The sequence below is a fragment of the Hyaena hyaena genome, unplaced genomic scaffold (genome assembly GCF_003009895.1).
Source record: "Hyaena hyaena isolate Hyena2069 unplaced genomic scaffold, ASM300989v1 scaffold_58, whole genome shotgun sequence".
NCBI classification, from domain to species: Eukaryota; Metazoa; Chordata; class Mammalia; order Carnivora; family Hyaenidae; genus Hyaena; species Hyaena hyaena.
The window spans coordinates 3,611,069-3,627,625 of NW_024080689.1; the positions used below are offsets into that span (position 1 = coordinate 3,611,069).

Below are 16,557 nucleotides of genomic sequence, written 5' to 3' on the forward strand. Positions count from 1 at the left end.
AGGCTTGGAGTGTTCAAAAGGCAGGGTGGTGCCTTCCCGTGAGGTCCTGTTCCCGGGGGGGGGTGGGGGCTGTTTCTCAGTTTTGTTTCTGTTGGTTTCTTTTTTTGTGTGTGTAGGGAGTGAGTTACATGTGGTTTGGCCATCCCAGGAGAGGCATATGGGGGCCTGGCTTTCTGGGGGGGTCCTTTTGTCTGGGTGGCTTAGATCAGTGGGGTCATAGGGACATCATGCAGGGCCCTGTTCTTTAGAGGATTTAGATGGAGACGCTGTTTTCGATGAGCGGAGGGTCCAGGTAAGTGTAGGGCAGGGCCAGCTCCATGTTGCGTTTCCGGATATCCTTAGAGATCTGGGCCAGGCGGCTCTGGAAGGTGGCGATGCTTCGTCGGGGGGCCTCCTCGGTGAAGTGCTCATCCGGGTAGGTGCCCAGGGGCCTCTGGAGGCAAACGCAAGGTCGGGTGAAGGGACTGCTCAGCGGCTGTGACCCGCCTTGGCCCTCCACCTTGGGGTCCTGAGCGCAGCCTCCCACAGAGCTTCATCCAAATGCCTCCCTCTAAACAGTGAGGATCCCCACAGGCAGCCATTGGGGACTGAGCCAAAGGGCCAATCGGAGTTTTAAAGGGGGTGCCGCACCCCCACCGTAGCACGATCGCCTTGCGGCTTAGGGTAACTCCGCATCAACGCATTTGATCATCTGACCCTCCTCGTGAGATGTCCCATGCTCATGGGCCCCCCCCCTCCCCACAGGAAGGCTCAGTGGGGGTGAAGGGACTCCGATCCTTGATGGCAAGGGGAGGGGAAACACCCCCTCGCATCCCCTGGCTCCCGGCCCCACACTCACTCGGTCTCCAGGCTCCTGGCTCAGCAACCAGAGGGTGAAGACAATGTCACAGGTGGCGTTGACCGGTGGGAGGGCAGCTATAAACCCCTCTGGCTCTGTCTGGCCTTTGGAGGTGGGTGGGGGCAGCTGCATGGTGGGAGGCAGGTTGGGCATCCAGACACAGGAGTCAAACTGCAGGCCGAGAAGGCAAAGTGAGTCCCAGGAGCCTGGCCCCCTCCATCCGGCCACCCCGGCACTGCCCCATCTCACCTGCCCTGCGCTAATAGCGTAGTGCTTGGCTGAGCAATTGAAGATCACCATGGTGACATATTGCACCAGGGATTTCCGTGTGTCCAGAGAGGAGGGCACCCCTGTGGGAAGAGGCGGGCTGGGCGTGAGGCTACCAGGGTCCTCAGGGCCACGCCGGAGGGGCTTGAGGGTGGGGCCCAAAGGCTGAGGTCCCCGTACCTGAGCTCTCTCGGCCCAGGAAGCCTTCAGAGAAGATCTCCCACACCCAGGCCTGGAGTTCACTGTCATCACGCACGGATGCATCACTCGGGTAGTAGATACTGATTATTTCGGAGACAAAGCTGCAAGATGCACTGGGTTCAGTCCCCACTTTTGACCTGAGCCCTCTCTGAGGAGCGGCTCCCATTCAACATCATTGATGTCCAGCCCTCCTCCCTGTGGGGAGCCTCCCTGGGCCCTCCCAGCTCTCTGGAGACAGCGCCCTCACCTCTCCATCGCACCCCAGACCTGCAGCCCATCATCCCGGTAGTAGTAGCCCGGGATGCCTTCCACTCCTCGGGCCCGGATGTCCGCGGGCAGACACAGGGAGGTATAGCTCAGCGTTTCCATGCGCCTCTGTATCAGGTCAGAGAAGCCTTCAATGCCAATGCCTGTGGACTGGGAGGTAAGACTTGTGGGTGCCAGAGCTCTCGTCCCAGAAGCATGCAGTAGGAGCAGTGGGAGAGATAGGGCTCCCCCTGTCTCGCACCTCTCCCCCTCCCCCCCCAGGAAGTTCTTACCCTTTCTACCACCTGGCCCGGGGCGATGAGCAGCTCGCGTGCAAGAGTGTTGATGTGAAGGGTGTACCGAGTATGTGGGATCAGCAGCTGGAAGGGTTTGGAGAAGACAGAAGTGGGGGAGGCCCGGTTCTCGCTGGCCCCAGACCTCCCCCTGGAAAGAGATGACGGGAACCAGAGGGGTCGCCTGGGACAGGGGTCAAGGCTCCAGAACGAGGACCAGCGTCTTATGCTGTGATCTGGGCCTGGCACCTTGCTGTCTCTGGGCTTCAGGTCATTGGGCAAATGAAGGGGCTGATCTGAATAAGCACTATGAGCTCCCCAGCTCTGGCGTTCTGTGATTTCCTCGGCCCTGGGCAGGTAGTGCGCCATGGAAACCCGGCTCCGGGAGCTACAGATGATCCAAATGAATCAGCAGGGACTGAAGACAGAGAAGGGCCTGTGTCTGGGACCCAGGAGACTGAGCAAGAATCAGAGAATCCAAAAAGCCATGGGGGAATATTCCTGGCCTTCAGAGAGGACAGGCCTTGGGTCCCTGGAGTACAGGAATCTGGACAACCTGAAGGCTTAGCAGAGCCCAGGGGACCTACGGAGCCCACTTCAGAGACAAGGTTCCCCTCCCAAGGCTCCCTCACCCCTGCCGCCATCTGCAGGAAACCTGTTGGTCTCTCAAAGCCGAGTTCACACTTTGGCGTCTGCCAGCCACAGGTCTCTCCTAAGAGCTGGGCTCCTGGATGGCCGCTGGCTGTGAGCTGCTCTCCTCTAAGGAGAGGGACGCTCTCGGGGGCACGGCTGGCTCTCACACGCGGTCTCCTCCCCCACCCCTGTCCCCATGCACCTCACCCAGGCTCGCGGCCGTGGGAAAGCAGGCGCTCAGGGGCTGGGCTCTGCACCCCCAGTCTGGAAGGACAGAGCCGCGTGGGGACAGGCGGAGGAGAACTCCGAGGTACAGGGACCCGTGGGCTTAGGTCACAGTCCGGACCACCTTGCAGAGCCACTGACCTTGAAGAGTGGGTGGCACTGAGGCAGCTGGCGCAGCGTGGCCATGGTGAAAACCTCAGGCAGCAGGTGCGCTTCCAGCAGGTGCGTTAGGGCCTCGTTGACGGAGAACTCAGCATTGCGCACCCACGTCTTGGCCAGCAGCCAGTCCCACTTGTTGTCACTGGGCAGGAAGATGGGGCTGGTGGGTCCTGGGGTCTGGCTGAGCTGCAGGAGAAGCCGGTGTAGTGAGAGGTGGCCAGGGGTGTCTGGCAACCACTCAGTCTAACCCCTTCCTTCCCTCTGCCCCCTGCCCACCTGGATGGCGAGGGGCAGCAAAGGCCCTCCCCCGGGGCGCTGGTATAGCAGCGTCATCGGGGCGGCAGAGAACTGAGGCTTCCCGTTGATGACATTGGTGCTGACGCCAGAGAGGATGCCGTGATCCACCAGGAACAAGGAACCCCTCTGCGGGAGAGAGAAGGGGAGCAGGGGCTGCCAGCTGTCTCTCTGAAGGATGCAGGGGTGGGTCAGGGAGAGGGTGGGGAGGGGAGAGGAGTGGGCCACGGAGAGGGTGCTCTGGGCACGCAGCCCTTAGGGACTCTGAGCCTCCAGCGGGGGGTGGCGCGCAGAGCCTGGCCTCGGGCCCCTCACCGCCAGCTCAGCCTGCAGACTGGTTCCGGGGCCCAGCACCGGGGCCACCATGTCATTGGTGACAGGGAAGTTCTCTGGGAGGGAGCGGCAGCGGCGGATCAGGACAGGGTTGAGGCCATTCAGGAACTGGGAGGCGAAGAAGGTGTCTTCTTGCCAATGCTCATAAACGTACTCTGTGGGGGTGGAGAAGTGGGGACTCGGTCAAGGTCACCTTCAGGGTGGAGCTGTCCCAGGGCCATCCAGGGTTCCCTTTGCCTCTTTATACCTTTTTCAGGGCAACCTCTCAGCCCTGTTGGCCAAGCAGTAAATCTCAGTTTCCGGCGCACCTGTCCCACCGTCTACCAGATATCCCAAGGTCAGGACTCAGCAGGCTGGGAACCACCGCGGGTTCCTGCTCGGCCCCAGCCTCTCCCATCATCTGGCATCTGGGGACCAGCACCTCCGTCCAGCTGGCTGCTGTGGCAGAGCCGGGGGGTCTCTCTCGTGCACTCTCTCCCTGCTCCTCTTCCACCAGGTCGCACTGACGCGCCCTCCTGGGTAGCTCTGCCCCCACCTTGTGCACTCCATCTCTGCTGTCACTGCCTTGCAGAGGCCACCATCTTCTTTTTTTTTAATTTTTAAAAAATGTTTTATTTAATTTTGGGACAGAGCATGAGAGGAAGAGAGGCAGAGAGACAGGGAGACACGGAATCCGAAGCGACAGCACAGAGCCTGACGCGGGGCTCGAACCCAAGAACATGAGATCATGACCTGAGCCAAAATCGGATGCCTAACTGACTGAGCCACCCAGGCGCCCCAGAGGCCACCATCTTCTGCTGACCATTTCTTTTCCATTTTTTATTTTTTTAAATGTTTTTATTTATTTCTAGGACAGAGAGAAAGAGAGAGACAGCGTGAGCAGGGGAGGGTCAGAGAGAGAGGGAGTCACAGACTGAAACAGGCTCCAGACTCTGAGCTGGCAGTCAGCACAGAGCCCGACGCGGGGCTCGAACCCACGAACTACGAGATCATGACCTAAGCGAAAGTCAGACGCTTAACTGTCTAAGCCACCTAAGCGCCCCTCTTTTTCATTTTTTAAATATTTATTTATTTGAGAGAGAGAGAGAGAGAGAGAGAGAGAATCCCAAGCAGGCTCTGAGCTGACAGCACAGAGCCTGACGTGGGGCTCGAACCCACAAACCATGAAATCAGGACCTGAGCCGAAGTTGGATGCTTAACCGACTGAGCCTCCCAGGCGCCCCCGTCAAACACTGTTCTTGGTACTGTTCACACCTACTCGACTTTGAGGCCTCCGCATAAAAGTCCCCTCCTTGGGAGAGTTTACAGGACACCCCCCGACGAGGGAGGTCCCCCTTTTATGTCCTCTCGCTGGAGTCAATGAATGGTTTCACAAGTGAAGCTCATTGTTGTGATTTTGAGCCTCGTGTCCGCTCGCCCGCTCAAATGAGAGCCCTGTGGGGATACAGAGAGTGTCCCCATCCCCTAACCCAGTGTCTGATGGAAATCTGTCCAACACTGTTGGATTAAGAGGCGTTAGAAGGTTAGGGATGCCCCCATCTACACCCTCTTGTGTATCTGTGGAGAAGGTACGGTCTAGCAAGGGACAGGGGACTACCCAGCGTCACACGGCGAGTCGGTGCTCGGTTTGCTGAGGCTCCGGCCCACTACGAGAGTGGATGTCTCAGGGAAGAAGTCAGGAGCTCCAGTCCACATTCCTTACCACCGGCCGGGGTCTTCCGGAAGTTGAACATCCTTTTCATCTCGTCCAGACTCTTCCAGAGCCCCTTGCGGTCTAGCAGCCCCTTGAATATCATCTCTGTAAACCTGTCAGGGGATGTCAAGGCTGGGTGGGGGGCGAGAAGCCTTGGGAGACCCCCCCACATCCCTGTCAGCTGGCTTTATCCTTTCTGGAATCTTGAAGCAGCCTCTAGGGTAGCCAAAGTAGTGCTTCCCTGCCCCCTCCCCGCCTGCTGGCTGAGATAGGCATTGTCCTGTGGGAACGGGTGGGGCAGAGGCTGTGCCCCGGGTAGGGCTGTGTGACCCATGTATCCTTGATGGTGGGGGAATACAGAAGGCAGGGGTCCTGGGGCATCTGAGGCCCAGCGTGGGGAGAAGGTGGGCATCCTTACCCAGAGCCAGCTTTCAGGTAGAAGTTGGCATTCTTGGCTATAGAGTATTTGATGTTGAGATCCAGGTCTCTCACGGTCTTCTCATTCAGGCAGTGAGGCCAGCCTGGGCGGTAAGTCTTCCAGCTGAAGGGGAGAGCAGGAAAGGGGTCAATAAGAAACCTCAGGGAACCCACTGACTAGGGCCAAGGGAGAGGTAGGCCCTCGGAGGCCCTGGTCACAGCTAGCACCCTTCTACGAGCAAGGGTGTTTCTCAGTCCTGCCCTTGCCTGTCACCCATAAGGCCTGAGGGGCAACCGCTGTGTTCCCACAGTGAGACTTCTCCTCTGGCCATGGCTGACTGGTGCAGGGCTGGACACTTAACCAGAGGTAGACCAAGCAAAGTCCTTCCCGAGGAAGTAGGGATTGGGGCTGTTAAAAAAGAGACATCACGGGCCGTGTGGGTGGCTCAGTCGGTTCAGCATCAGACTTCAGCTCTGGTCATGATCTCGTGGTTTGTGACTTTGAGCCCCGCATCGGGCTCTGTGCTGATGCCTCAGAGCCTGCAGCCTGCTTCGGGTTCTCTGTCTGCCTCTCTTTGCCCCTCCCCTGCTTGTGCTCAGTTTCTCTCTGTCTCTCAAAAATGAATAAACGTTAAAATTAAAATTAAAAAAAAAGACATCAGATTCAAAATGGAGTCAGTTCCAGGTCCTGTTGACACACCCCCTTCCTTCCTGTCGGCTTGCTAGCTTGGTTTTGTCCTCTGACTTAGGAGACAGAGGCATCTAAGGGGAGGCTGTCGTGAGGACAGAGTTCAGGAGGGCATCCCACGGAGAGGCACTGTGGCTTCCAGAGCTTCGGGGAGCCCAGAAACTTACTCTGCCCTGGCCACAGGCCTCTCGATCAAGCTAGCACAACACAGCCTGAAGACCCTTGGGTGAAATGCTAAGATCTCATCCCAGCAGAGTGGAGGACCTCCAGCCAGTCTTCCTCCTCTCAATCAATCATTGCCTTTGGGTTTGAACTTTCAACTTCGAAGAGCGAGTTGCCGTTAAAGCTCACAGCTACCAGGTGGTGACGGATGCCTGGTCTCTCAACTGTCCTGTACAGACCCCCTAGCGCCACCCGGAGATCTTGGTGAAATGCAGATTCTGATTGAGTAGGTCTGCAGGGGGTGGGGCCAAGAGCCTGGATCCCTAACAAGTTCCCAGATGATGCTGACAGTCACCTGAAGCCACGCTTTCAATACTGAGGGTCTAGACGGTTGCTGCACAAAGTGGCCGAGAGACAACAGTAACGGCACACATTTGTGCAGGGCTTGGCAGCTGGCTAGGTGCATTCTTCTTCTTTTTTTTTGGGGGGGGGAGAACTTTTTTAAGTTTATGTATTTTGAGAGAGAGAGGGAGCGAAAGAGAGAAAGCACATGAAGAAGACAGGCAGAGAGAGAGAGAGAGAATCCCAAGCAGGCTTTGCAAGGTCAGCGCAGAGCCCAATTTGGGGCTTGAACTCACGAAGAACGGCAAGCTCATGACCTGAGCCGAAATCAAGGGTCTGACATTCAACTGACTGAGCCACCCAGGTGTCCCGACTCGGTGTGTTCTTAACCATTTTCTCATTTATCCTTGCGAATAACGCACATCATGTTGCTATTCTTAACTTCTTTTGCAGAAAAAAATAGGGTCAAGAAGGTTAAGTGATGCCCAAGGGGTCACGGCTGCTAGGTCTCAGAAGCCCTGGGTCTGTGTTTTGGCAGAGGAGAAGAAAAGCCACTCCACGGACAGGGACCGCAGACTTGGGGCAGTGGTTTTGCTGGAGATAAAATTCGAAACATGGGCAGAATCACCAGAAACCAAGGGTTTCCCCGGAGATGTGATCAAAGCCTGCAGCCAGCACCGCGGACAGCAGCCCCCAGTGGGGGCTGAGTTGGCCGAACCACCACCTTTTGAAGACCTGCCCCTGAGCACAGTCCCTGGCCTTCTGCCTCAGGGAGCCTCACCCGCAGCCCCAGGTCCCCTGCAACCTGTACCTGCTGCCAGGTGGCTTCTGGGACCCCAGATCTCCCAGCTGAGCCCAGAGCAGAGAAAGGGATCTCACTTCACCAATCCCGGAAGCTGAGCTTCCTGGGCCATGGGATCGTGTATTTCTGGCTCTGCCCAGGTTTCAAGGAAGGAGGATGTAAGAAAAAGCCCCAGCGCGAGGGAGACTCCCACCAGGGTGAGGCATTTCCAGCTGGGCACCAGAGTCTTCTGGAAGGTTCTTGTAAAAGCAGTATTGCTGGGCCCCACCCTCAAAGCTGATTCAGTGTCTGAGGGTTCGAGAATCTCCACTTCTAACAAGCTCCCACAGGCTGCTGATGTCGTCATCGGAGGAGAGTCCTGGTAGGGACTTCAGCCAGTAGCATCACCAGGTTGCCCCGCCGCCTCCGCCCCACTCCCACCTGGGGTAGCCCCTTCCTCACCTGTAGGAGTCCTGCTTGGCCTGGAGCTCTTCCTTGCGTTGCTGTTGGAGCAGGGAGTGATCGTCTCCCCAGGAGACCCTGGCTGTGAGGGCACAGGAATGGGTGAGGAGGGCAGAGACCCACCCCAACCTCTCTGCCCTCCAATCAGCCACCCTCGATCAGGTCACCGGCTCCCACACTGCACTGCACACCCCTCACCTCCCCTGTGGTCACCTCTGTCAGCTCCCTTTGCCTTTCCCTACGGCACTCTCATTCTCACTCCCCCACCCCTCCCCTATCCCCGCCCGCCACACCCTTCCCAGCGCAGGCTCACCCGCCCCCTCGCGCAGCGCCAGCCTCGAGGAGCCCTCCATCCACTGGTAGCAGGGGAAGCGGAGAGGGGTGCCCCGGGGCGGCGAGAGCTGGATCCAGTTGCAGAACCAGGCGTCTCGGGCCAGCGGCCCCACCGCCCTGGGCAGCAGGGGGTCCTTGTGCAATTGCAGCAGCAGCACCTGGCCCACGTCCTGGGGGGACTCCACCTGGAAGTCCTCCACCTGGAGGGGAGACACTTAGTAAGTGGCAGGCCGGTCCCCGCTCCCTGCTCCGCCGTCGCCCCTGCGCCGCCAGGCACTCACAGCGCCCTTGCTGAACTCCTTGCCGAAGTGGTCCAGGGGCAGTGGGGGGGTCTCCCCCCGGGTCCCCACGATGCTGACGGCTATTCTGTTCCACGTGCCAGCCCCGATGGCCTCCCCCGTGGACACTGTCACCCTGTACTCAGCCATGGTGCCGACCCAAGTCTGGTTGTCTCCTGCGGCCGGTGAGACCTTAAATCCTGGCGGCTCCTCCAGGGACACGCCCCGCCCCACCCCCCCAGGCCAAGGTCATGTCCGCCAAGCCTCTGTCCATCGATAGCACCCATTACAAGTGCCCACAGAGCCACCCCAAATGCATGACCCTGCTCTGGGCAGAAAGGGTCCTGGCTGGGAGGCTGGAGGGGAGAGGTAAAGGGGGGCTGCGGAGGGGCGCGGGGAAGGGGGGCACTCCGTAGTGCTGGGTGAGAAAGGACTGGGTGTCCTGAGGTTTGGGTAACTGGACAGAGCCAGAGAGAGTCGGTATCCACTGAGGGTCAGAGATACATTTGCGCCCCTTTTTGTTGCTTTGCCTTCTTAGCCCTGACCTGAGGCTCTGTGGGCCCACCCAGCCCCCCACTTTCTTGGACTCCTGTCATTATTTTATTGCATTCATTTAAGAACCAGCCCTGTGCCCGGTACTACTACCTCAGGTGATGTGAATACTGCCTGGACAAGACTCAGTCTTTGCCCTCTTGGAGGTTAAAAAAAATCTAATATGAGAGGAGTGCCCGGGTGACTTAGTCTGTTAAGTGTCCAATGTTCTCCTCAGGTCATGATCTCACTGTTTGTGGGTTCCAGCCCCACCTCGGGCTCTGTGCTGACGGCTCGGAGCCTGGAGCCTGCTTCCGATTCTGTGTCTCCCTCTCTCCCTGCCCCTCCCTACCTCATACTCTCAGGCTCTCTCTCGCTCTCTCTCTCAAAAATAAATAAACATTAAAAAATCATTTAAAAATCACGTGTAGGAGAAAATAAAAGGAAATGAGGCAGGCAGGAATGCAGTGAAGGAGACAGGGAGATGGGGGTGGGGGGGTATGGATTTGGGCTCAGGGATGGATAACAGATTTGGGAGTTCCAGGCTGCAGTGCTGGCTGAGATGCCCATTAGACATCCAAGTGGGGCACAGTGGAGCATAGAGCTCAGGGCTGGACTCTGTACCTGAGCATCGGTCAGCACACAGGTGCACCTGCTCAGCAGGCAGGGGCTGTAACTGGAGAAGAGGCAACCAAGAGAACAAGCCATACCTGTTAGTTCTCTGACATCTGGAAGGTCATGCAGCAGAGGCTGACCCAGGGTTGATCAGTCACCGAGGTACACAGAGGACCCAGAGTGGGCATGTCATGAAAGTCAAGACATTGGCCAAAGCTAAGAGCTGCATTGGAGGAAGACAGAAATGGTTAATTACCGGGTCTGTCAAGGACACTTGTGAGTCTGTGTTACCAGCTGATGAGTGCGATTAAGGCCATCAGCCCAGCTCTAGGTGACCAAAGCCTGGCGGGCACGTGACCGAATCCCACCATTGTGTCTGAGACCCTTGCCAAGAGCTGTTCTGGTGGCCGAATTTGGGCAGGAGCCATTGAAGTGTGGGGTTGAAGTGTGACTGGGCATAGAATTCCACGTGCCTTTACGCCACCCTCCTGAAACCTCACTAAAATGCCCCGGTTAAGGCATAATAAACAGACGAGGTCAAGAACACGAATATGGAGTTTGAGAATTCCCGCCTCAAAATCCCTTAAGGTCACCTGGGAGACGGGTGCTCTGAGATGGCATGTAGATGACGCTGAAAACAGGTTGATGGGACAGACATTTGTATTAGACACAACTGGGACCCTTCCTACTCCCCCCAGATACCCTCCTCCACCTCACACAGCCAGTGGGAGGCCTTCCCCAACCTAACAGACAATGGGAGGTTTCTTTTCAGGAGAGATGGATCTAGGGGAAATCTGGACTTGGGGTGACACCGGCTAGAGCTGAGGGTGGGACACGAAACTTAAAATTGGAGAGTGGGGTGAAAGTTTCCACACTGAGCAGTGGGGGCCCCAGCCCCTCTCCTTGGCTGGAGCCAAGCATGTTAGCAGGTTAATATACTGGACCCCCAAACCCTACCCTCCAGTCAAGACTGGAGAACTTCTCTCTAGAAGAACCGGCCAGCTCAAGCGTCAACAGGTCCTTCAATGGAACAGCTCTGCTAAACAAAGCCTACCAGTTGACCAGCCCTAGTCAGGCGGTTTCTGGTTGACTTTTGTTGAGTCACTGTTACGGATGAATGGGTGCCCAAGGGTCACCAGACCTTCAAGGAAGTCTTTTATCTAAAAGACAAGGACCAGGGACAGCTGGGTGGCTCAGTCGGTTGAGCATCCAACTCTTGATTTCGGTTCAGGTCATGATCTCACGGTTTGTGGGTTCGAGCCTGGTATGGGGCTCTGCACTGACAGTGGGGAACCTGCTCGGGACTCTCTCTCTCTCTCTCTCTGCTCCTCCCCCACTATCACTCTCTCTCTCTCTCTCTCGTTCTCAAAAATAAATAAATAAATAAATAAAAACATTTTTTAAAAAGCATATAAAGGGCATTAGGGAATCTACTCTTGAAATCACTGTTGCACTATAGGCTAACTTGGATGTAAATTTTAAAAAATTAATAATAAAAAAAAGCATATAAAAGACAAGGACCAAAATACTCAAGATTGAAGGAACAGACAATGCAGGGAGCAGAAGAAAGTTTCCAATTCAAACTTCTAATTTACATCCTCAGAGAGAGGAGAGCATACGGCTCTAGGAAAGATTGTTTCCGGGCAAAATATTTGGATTTTATAAACCATCCATTCTTTTTTTTCCCTTTTTAAAAAAATTGTGGTAAAATACAGATAACATAAAATTTACTATTTTGACCATTTTCAAGTGTGCGGTTCTGACAACACATTCATAGTAGATATGATCAGATACATTGACTTTGGCAAGCAAGCATCATCACCCTCTGTCTCCAGAACTTTTTCGTCATTCCAAACTGAAACTGTATTTATTAAAACAATAACAATGACCACAACAGGGGCACCTGGGTGGCTCAGTCAGATGACCACCTGACTTGGGCTTGGGTCACGATCTAAGATTGTGAGTTCGAGCCCTGCATCGGGCTCTGTGCTAATGGCTCAGAGCCTGGAGCCTGCTTCTACCTGTCTCTCTCTCTCTCTCTGTCCCTCTCTCACTCATGCTCTGTCTCTCTCAAAAAAGTTTTTTGAAAAAATTAAATAAAAAAACAAAACAAACACTACCATTCTCCCCACCGCCAACCTCTGGTCCCCTCCATTCTCGGAAAGAGTCTGAATTTGACGACTCTAGGTGCCTCGTATGAGTGGAATCCTACAATATTTGTCTTTTTGGGTCTTGCTTATTTCATTTAGCATCATGTTTCCAAGGCTCATAGCAAATGTCAGAATGTCTTTCCTTTTTAAGGTTGAGTAACTTAAGGCTGTGTGTATACACCACAGTTTTGCTTACCCACTCATCCATCAATGGACATTTGGTTTCTTCCATTTGTTTAAGAAACTTCTATGGCCAATGTGGGGCCCAAACTCACAACCCCAAGATCAAGAGTCACACGTTCCACTGACTGAGCCTGCCAGGTGCCCCTGTTTCCATTTTTTGGGGGGCTATTGTGAATAATGCTGTTGTAATGACTAGTTACAAATATGTTTGAATCCTGTTCAATTCTTTTGAGTATATGCCTAGAAGTAGAGTTACTGGATTACGTGGTAACTCCACGTTGAATTTTTTCGGGGGGGGGGCGGGACTCCCATACTGTTTTCCACAGCAATTCGCATTCCCGCCGGCAATGCACGAGGGTTCCAATATGTCCAAATCCTCACCCACACCTTTTTCCTATACGTGATAACCGCCATTTTAATGGCTGTGATGTGGGATCTCATTGTGGTTCTGACCTGGATTTCCCTGGTGACTGCTGGCATCAAACATTGTTTCACGTGCTTAACGGCCATTTGTCTATTTTCCTGTCAACCAATGTTTCTACATGTTCTTCGTCCAAACCATCTGTTCATGAATTATGATTCATTGTCCAGTCACATTTTCCATATATCGCGCAAGTCACATGCAAGGGCAACACATTTCTAAATATATTAAGTATTTTTTTTATTTGTAGGTCACTACTGTGATATTAAGCAATATTGCATGTACACAGGTCCCCGGGTGCAGTGAGGCTAAGAAAAATCTGTAATGTTTACTGTTTTCCTGCCTTCAAATATATCCTTGGGTTCTCTGTTTTGACCTTTTCCTCTTCCTTTTCCCTTTTAGAAATTGAAATAAATCTATTTTAAAGGAAACTTGGTGTCAATACTGTCAGAAAATTTCAGTTCCCCTAAAGGAGTGTGAAAGACAGGGGCGCAATAAAAACCAGGTTACTTAACTCTAGACGGATTCTGTTGTCAGTGGCTTCTTCCTTGTTCCAAGGGAGGGATCACCCAGTGCTATGAGGCTATTAAAGCAACAACAAATGCCAGATTGGCACTTGCTCTCTGCTGTAAGGCGAACAGACTTGTGATTCAAGGTCAGCTACACCTGTGACCCCTTCACCTCCCAGGCTATGGAGACCCCTTGCATCGGAGGGTTTTGTAAAAATGCCACTTCCTCCGACCTACTTCATGCCGGCGGGGGTGGGGGGCAGCCTCCAGCGACCCCACTTGGGGGAATGTCCATTTTAAATCAGCACGGAGGTGGGCTCTTCCTCAGAACCACCGTCCTGGGGGATTCACACACCTGTCTTTGTTCTGATCTGCCGCCCAGGATGATCTGAGCCGCAAGGGCTTCTGGGACCTGTCAGAGACACAGAGAAAGAAATCAGAGCACTGCCTGGGGAAGGAACTCACTCGATGCTTAAAGATGTCTTTCAGTCCATGTACACCTTGCTTTCAATCCCTGAATGACAAGGCTCCTGCCTATCTTTCTTCATCTTCCCCCCTCCCTCGTCCACTCCCTTCTTTCCTTCTTTCCTGCTTTCTCTTTTTCTTGCTTTTAAATTTTTTCTTTTTTTAAAGCTGATTTATTTTGAGAGAGAGAGAGAGCACGGGGAGAGGCAGAGAGTGAGAGAGGAAAGAGAATCACAAGCAGATTCAGTGCTGTCAGCATGGAGCCTGACGTGGGGCTCGAACTCATGAACCACGAAATCGTGACCTGAGCTGAAATCAAAAGTCGGAGGCTCTACTGACTGAGCCACCTGGGTGTCCCCTTGCTTTCAAACTCTAAAAGTTTGGTCCAGGCTATAGATGTACACGATTTAAAGAGACAAATAGTTCTGGAAGTTTCTCACCAACAACAGCTGTCCCTTTCATCCCTGCTGTTTTTCCCTTCATCAAAGATCATAACCTTCCACTCTTCTAGTTGATAATATTGCTATCTACCGCACATCTCAAACCATCAGGCACATGTTGCTTATTTATTGGTTTTTCAGTTTTAATTCTGTTTTTTTTTTCATGTTTATTTATTTTTAAGAGAGAGAGAGAGTGGGCAGGGAAGGGGCAGACAGAGAGGGAGACACAGGGAGAAGCAGGCTCCAGGCTCTGAGTTGTCAGCACAGAGCCCGACGTGGGGCTTGAACCCATGAGCTATGAGATCATGACCTGAGCCAAAGTCTGACGCTCAACCGACGGAGCCCCCTAGGTGCCCCTCTTTGCTATTTTCCATCATGCTTTGCCTTTGGTTGATTTCTTCAACTTTCTCTTCCAATCTGTGGAGTTTTTAGAACTTCTCCTATCACCCTTTTAATTTCAAGAGCCATTTTCTTGTTCTGCATATGTAATTTTTTAATAGTGTCGTGTTCAGGTTTCAAGGTCATGGTATTTTATCTCCCTGTGGTTCGTTTCTGGTATTTGTGCCATAAGCTTCCGTCTACCTAGGCTGTCTGTTGCATAACGAACCACCCTGAATAAACAGGAAGAATTGTTTATTTTCTCATGACTTTGCAACTTGGGCAAGGTTCCAGGCAGCAGCAGCTGGATTCTGTCTCCAGCTAAGTTCACTTGGGAGACAGACTGAAGGTAGGGCTTCCAAAGTCGCTCTGCTCACATGTCAATGGCTGGGGGTTGGCTGAGTCTTTCTCTTGCGCACATGGTCCCTCATCATAATTCCTGGGGCCTCTGAAAACTGGGGACAGAAGCTAGTTCAGGGTAGGAAGGTGGCCAGCCCCAGGGCTGCATCATGCCAAGTGTGATAATTTTATTCTCTGCCTCCTCTGCCTTAGGGGTGTTAATATGGCTGCTCCAGAGAGGGCTGAGCCTTGCTGTCTCTCCCATCTCTTCTCTCTGCCTCCCGTAGCTCTGGCTTCCGGCTCCATGGAGTGCAGCTATCATGGGATCAGTTGCCAACCTCACACCCTCACACCCCGCCGCCCAGCAGATAGGAGGGAGTTCCTTCAGGTAACACCGGGGAAGAGGGAGGGCTGACGCTTCCCTCTTCCAAAGCTCCACCAAATGTCTTCTTACCTCCTCCTCTTTCATTGCTCTGAATAGGTAACACTAGGATCCCTGAACCGACCAGTGTGGCCAGGAGGATGGGACCCACCGGGGAAGGTAAATCAACCAAGGTGTATCTCAAGGTGAGCCCCACCCAACCGCACTCAGATTACACTGAATATGACGATGGATGGTTTCATAGAGAGACGGGAAGCGATGCTCCCAGGAGGAGGAAGAGACAACGATCAGGCAGCAAAGCAGCCTCGCAAGAGAGCAGACATGCCTTCCACGGTAGCAGACAGGGGGTTAGTTGGGTGCAGGGGCAGGAGGGTCTGTTGTCTGGGTAGAGGATGATGTGGAACCCCCCTTTCTGGTGGCTTCACGTTGCCACAGAGACGCGGGCAAAGCCTTCAGCTGGAAGGGATCTAGGAACTTCTGTGCGTTGGGTCCTGCGTGGGGCCGGGGCGGAAGCGTGAATAGGACACAGGCTGGTTCCCCAGTAGCTCCTGGTTTGGTGGGAAACCTGAAGGGCCCAAGGGAACATAAAGGTGGTGTGTGGATGGCAGCACCCATGGCCCTTATTCCGGCAACGGCATCCTTGTTTCCCTGTAGAGAATCGCCCCTTCCCCATCCTCCGTCCGTATGGATACAGTGGAGCTGACTTCACCCTCTGACTCCAGGGGCAGGCAAAGGATTTTGAGAGGGCCCACCTGAGCATGAAGACAATGGACAATGGAGGAAAGCATACCTGAGGGTTATACAGAGACACCTCTTGGGAGCACCTGGATACAGCCATGCCTGGAATACTCCTGAACTTTTGAACTCTTTCAGTCAGAAGAATCCTGATCAGTGCAGAGGCCTGTCTCAGACATGAGAATGGGGGCGTGTCAGGGAAAGGTTCCTTCAGGTAAGGATGCTCCCACTGCATTTTGTAGGATAAGCAAGACTTGGATGGAGGTGAGAAAAGCGCTCTGTCCCACCTGCCACCACGCTTGTGTATTTGATTCCTACATTGAGAGCACCAGATGCCTCTGTCTCTTCTGTCCCGTTCAACCTCACATTGGCCACTTCCTGTCGCTCATCCCACCATGTGGGTCTCTTAAACAGTCATGTTTGTCATGTATCCATTCAACGAGTATATATGAGTCTAGCCAGGTGAGGCACTAAGCTGGGTGTTGTATGGAAGGGGAAGAATGTGTGACAGGTTAGAGAACAAACATGGTGGGTATTCAGCCCCTTCCCATTTCATGCCCATGGCAGACCTTGCCAATCAATCTTCTTGAGCCCAGAAGTAGCCCGAGAATCTTTGTCACACAAGAGGCACAACCAACCGATTGGAGTCGGCATGTAAGATGAGACCTAGTGTTGTCTCAAGGTATGGTGTGGTCCAGGGCAACATGGATTCAGAACAGAAGTAAGATGGGACTGAACCACTTTGGAGACCAGGGAGAACGTAA

At 53.9% G+C, this 16,557-nt stretch overlaps 1 protein-coding gene and 1 long non-coding RNA gene across 4 annotated transcripts; one reads left to right on the top strand and one right to left on the bottom strand.

The window, feature by feature from the left end:
• Positions 1–253: 253 nt before the first annotated feature.
• On the bottom strand, positions 254–8,795 carry ALOX15B (arachidonate 15-lipoxygenase type B). 3 transcript variants are annotated; one of them, XM_039231594.1, is made up of 14 exons: positions 8,649–8,795; positions 8,348–8,567; positions 8,035–8,116; positions 5,601–5,723; positions 5,192–5,295; positions 3,472–3,644; positions 3,139–3,285; positions 2,845–3,048; positions 1,846–1,932; positions 1,554–1,723; positions 1,286–1,407; positions 1,088–1,188; positions 839–1,009; positions 254–433 (listed from the first exon to the last, which is right to left on the bottom strand). In XM_039231594.1, the coding sequence occupies exons 1-14, from the start codon at positions 8,793–8,795 to the stop codon at positions 254–256; spliced, it is 2,031 nt and encodes a 676-aa protein (XP_039087525.1). The 3 variants fall into 3 exon arrangements, with proteins under 3 accessions (XP_039087525.1, XP_039087527.1, XP_039087528.1); XM_039231596.1 differs by lacking the exon at positions 1,846–1,932; XM_039231597.1 differs by lacking the exons at positions 1,286–1,407; positions 1,846–1,932 and having other exon boundaries at positions 1,567–1,723.
• Positions 8,796–14,614: 5,819 nt separating this feature from the next.
• Positions 14,615–15,449, top strand: LOC120231483. The gene is made up of 4 exons (XR_005528338.1): positions 14,615–14,686; positions 14,964–15,064; positions 15,158–15,217; positions 15,303–15,449. It is a non-coding gene; the product is annotated as an uncharacterized LOC120231483 (long non-coding RNA).
• The last annotated feature ends 1,108 nt before the right edge of the window (positions 15,450–16,557 follow it).

Coding starts and splice junctions, on each gene's coding strand:
- ALOX15B (XM_039231594.1), bottom strand. CDS start 8,795: ATGGCTGAGTACAGGGTGACAGTGTCCACGGGGGAGGCCATCGGGGCT. Junction 8,568..8,648: donor AGGAGTTCAGCAAGGGCGCT/GTGAGTGCCTGG, acceptor TCTCCCCTCCAG/GTGGAGGACTTCCAGGTGGA. Junction 8,117..8,347: donor GGCGCTGCGCGAGGGGGCGG/GTGAGCCTGCGC, acceptor GTGCCCTCACAG/CCAGGGTCTCCTGGGGAGAC.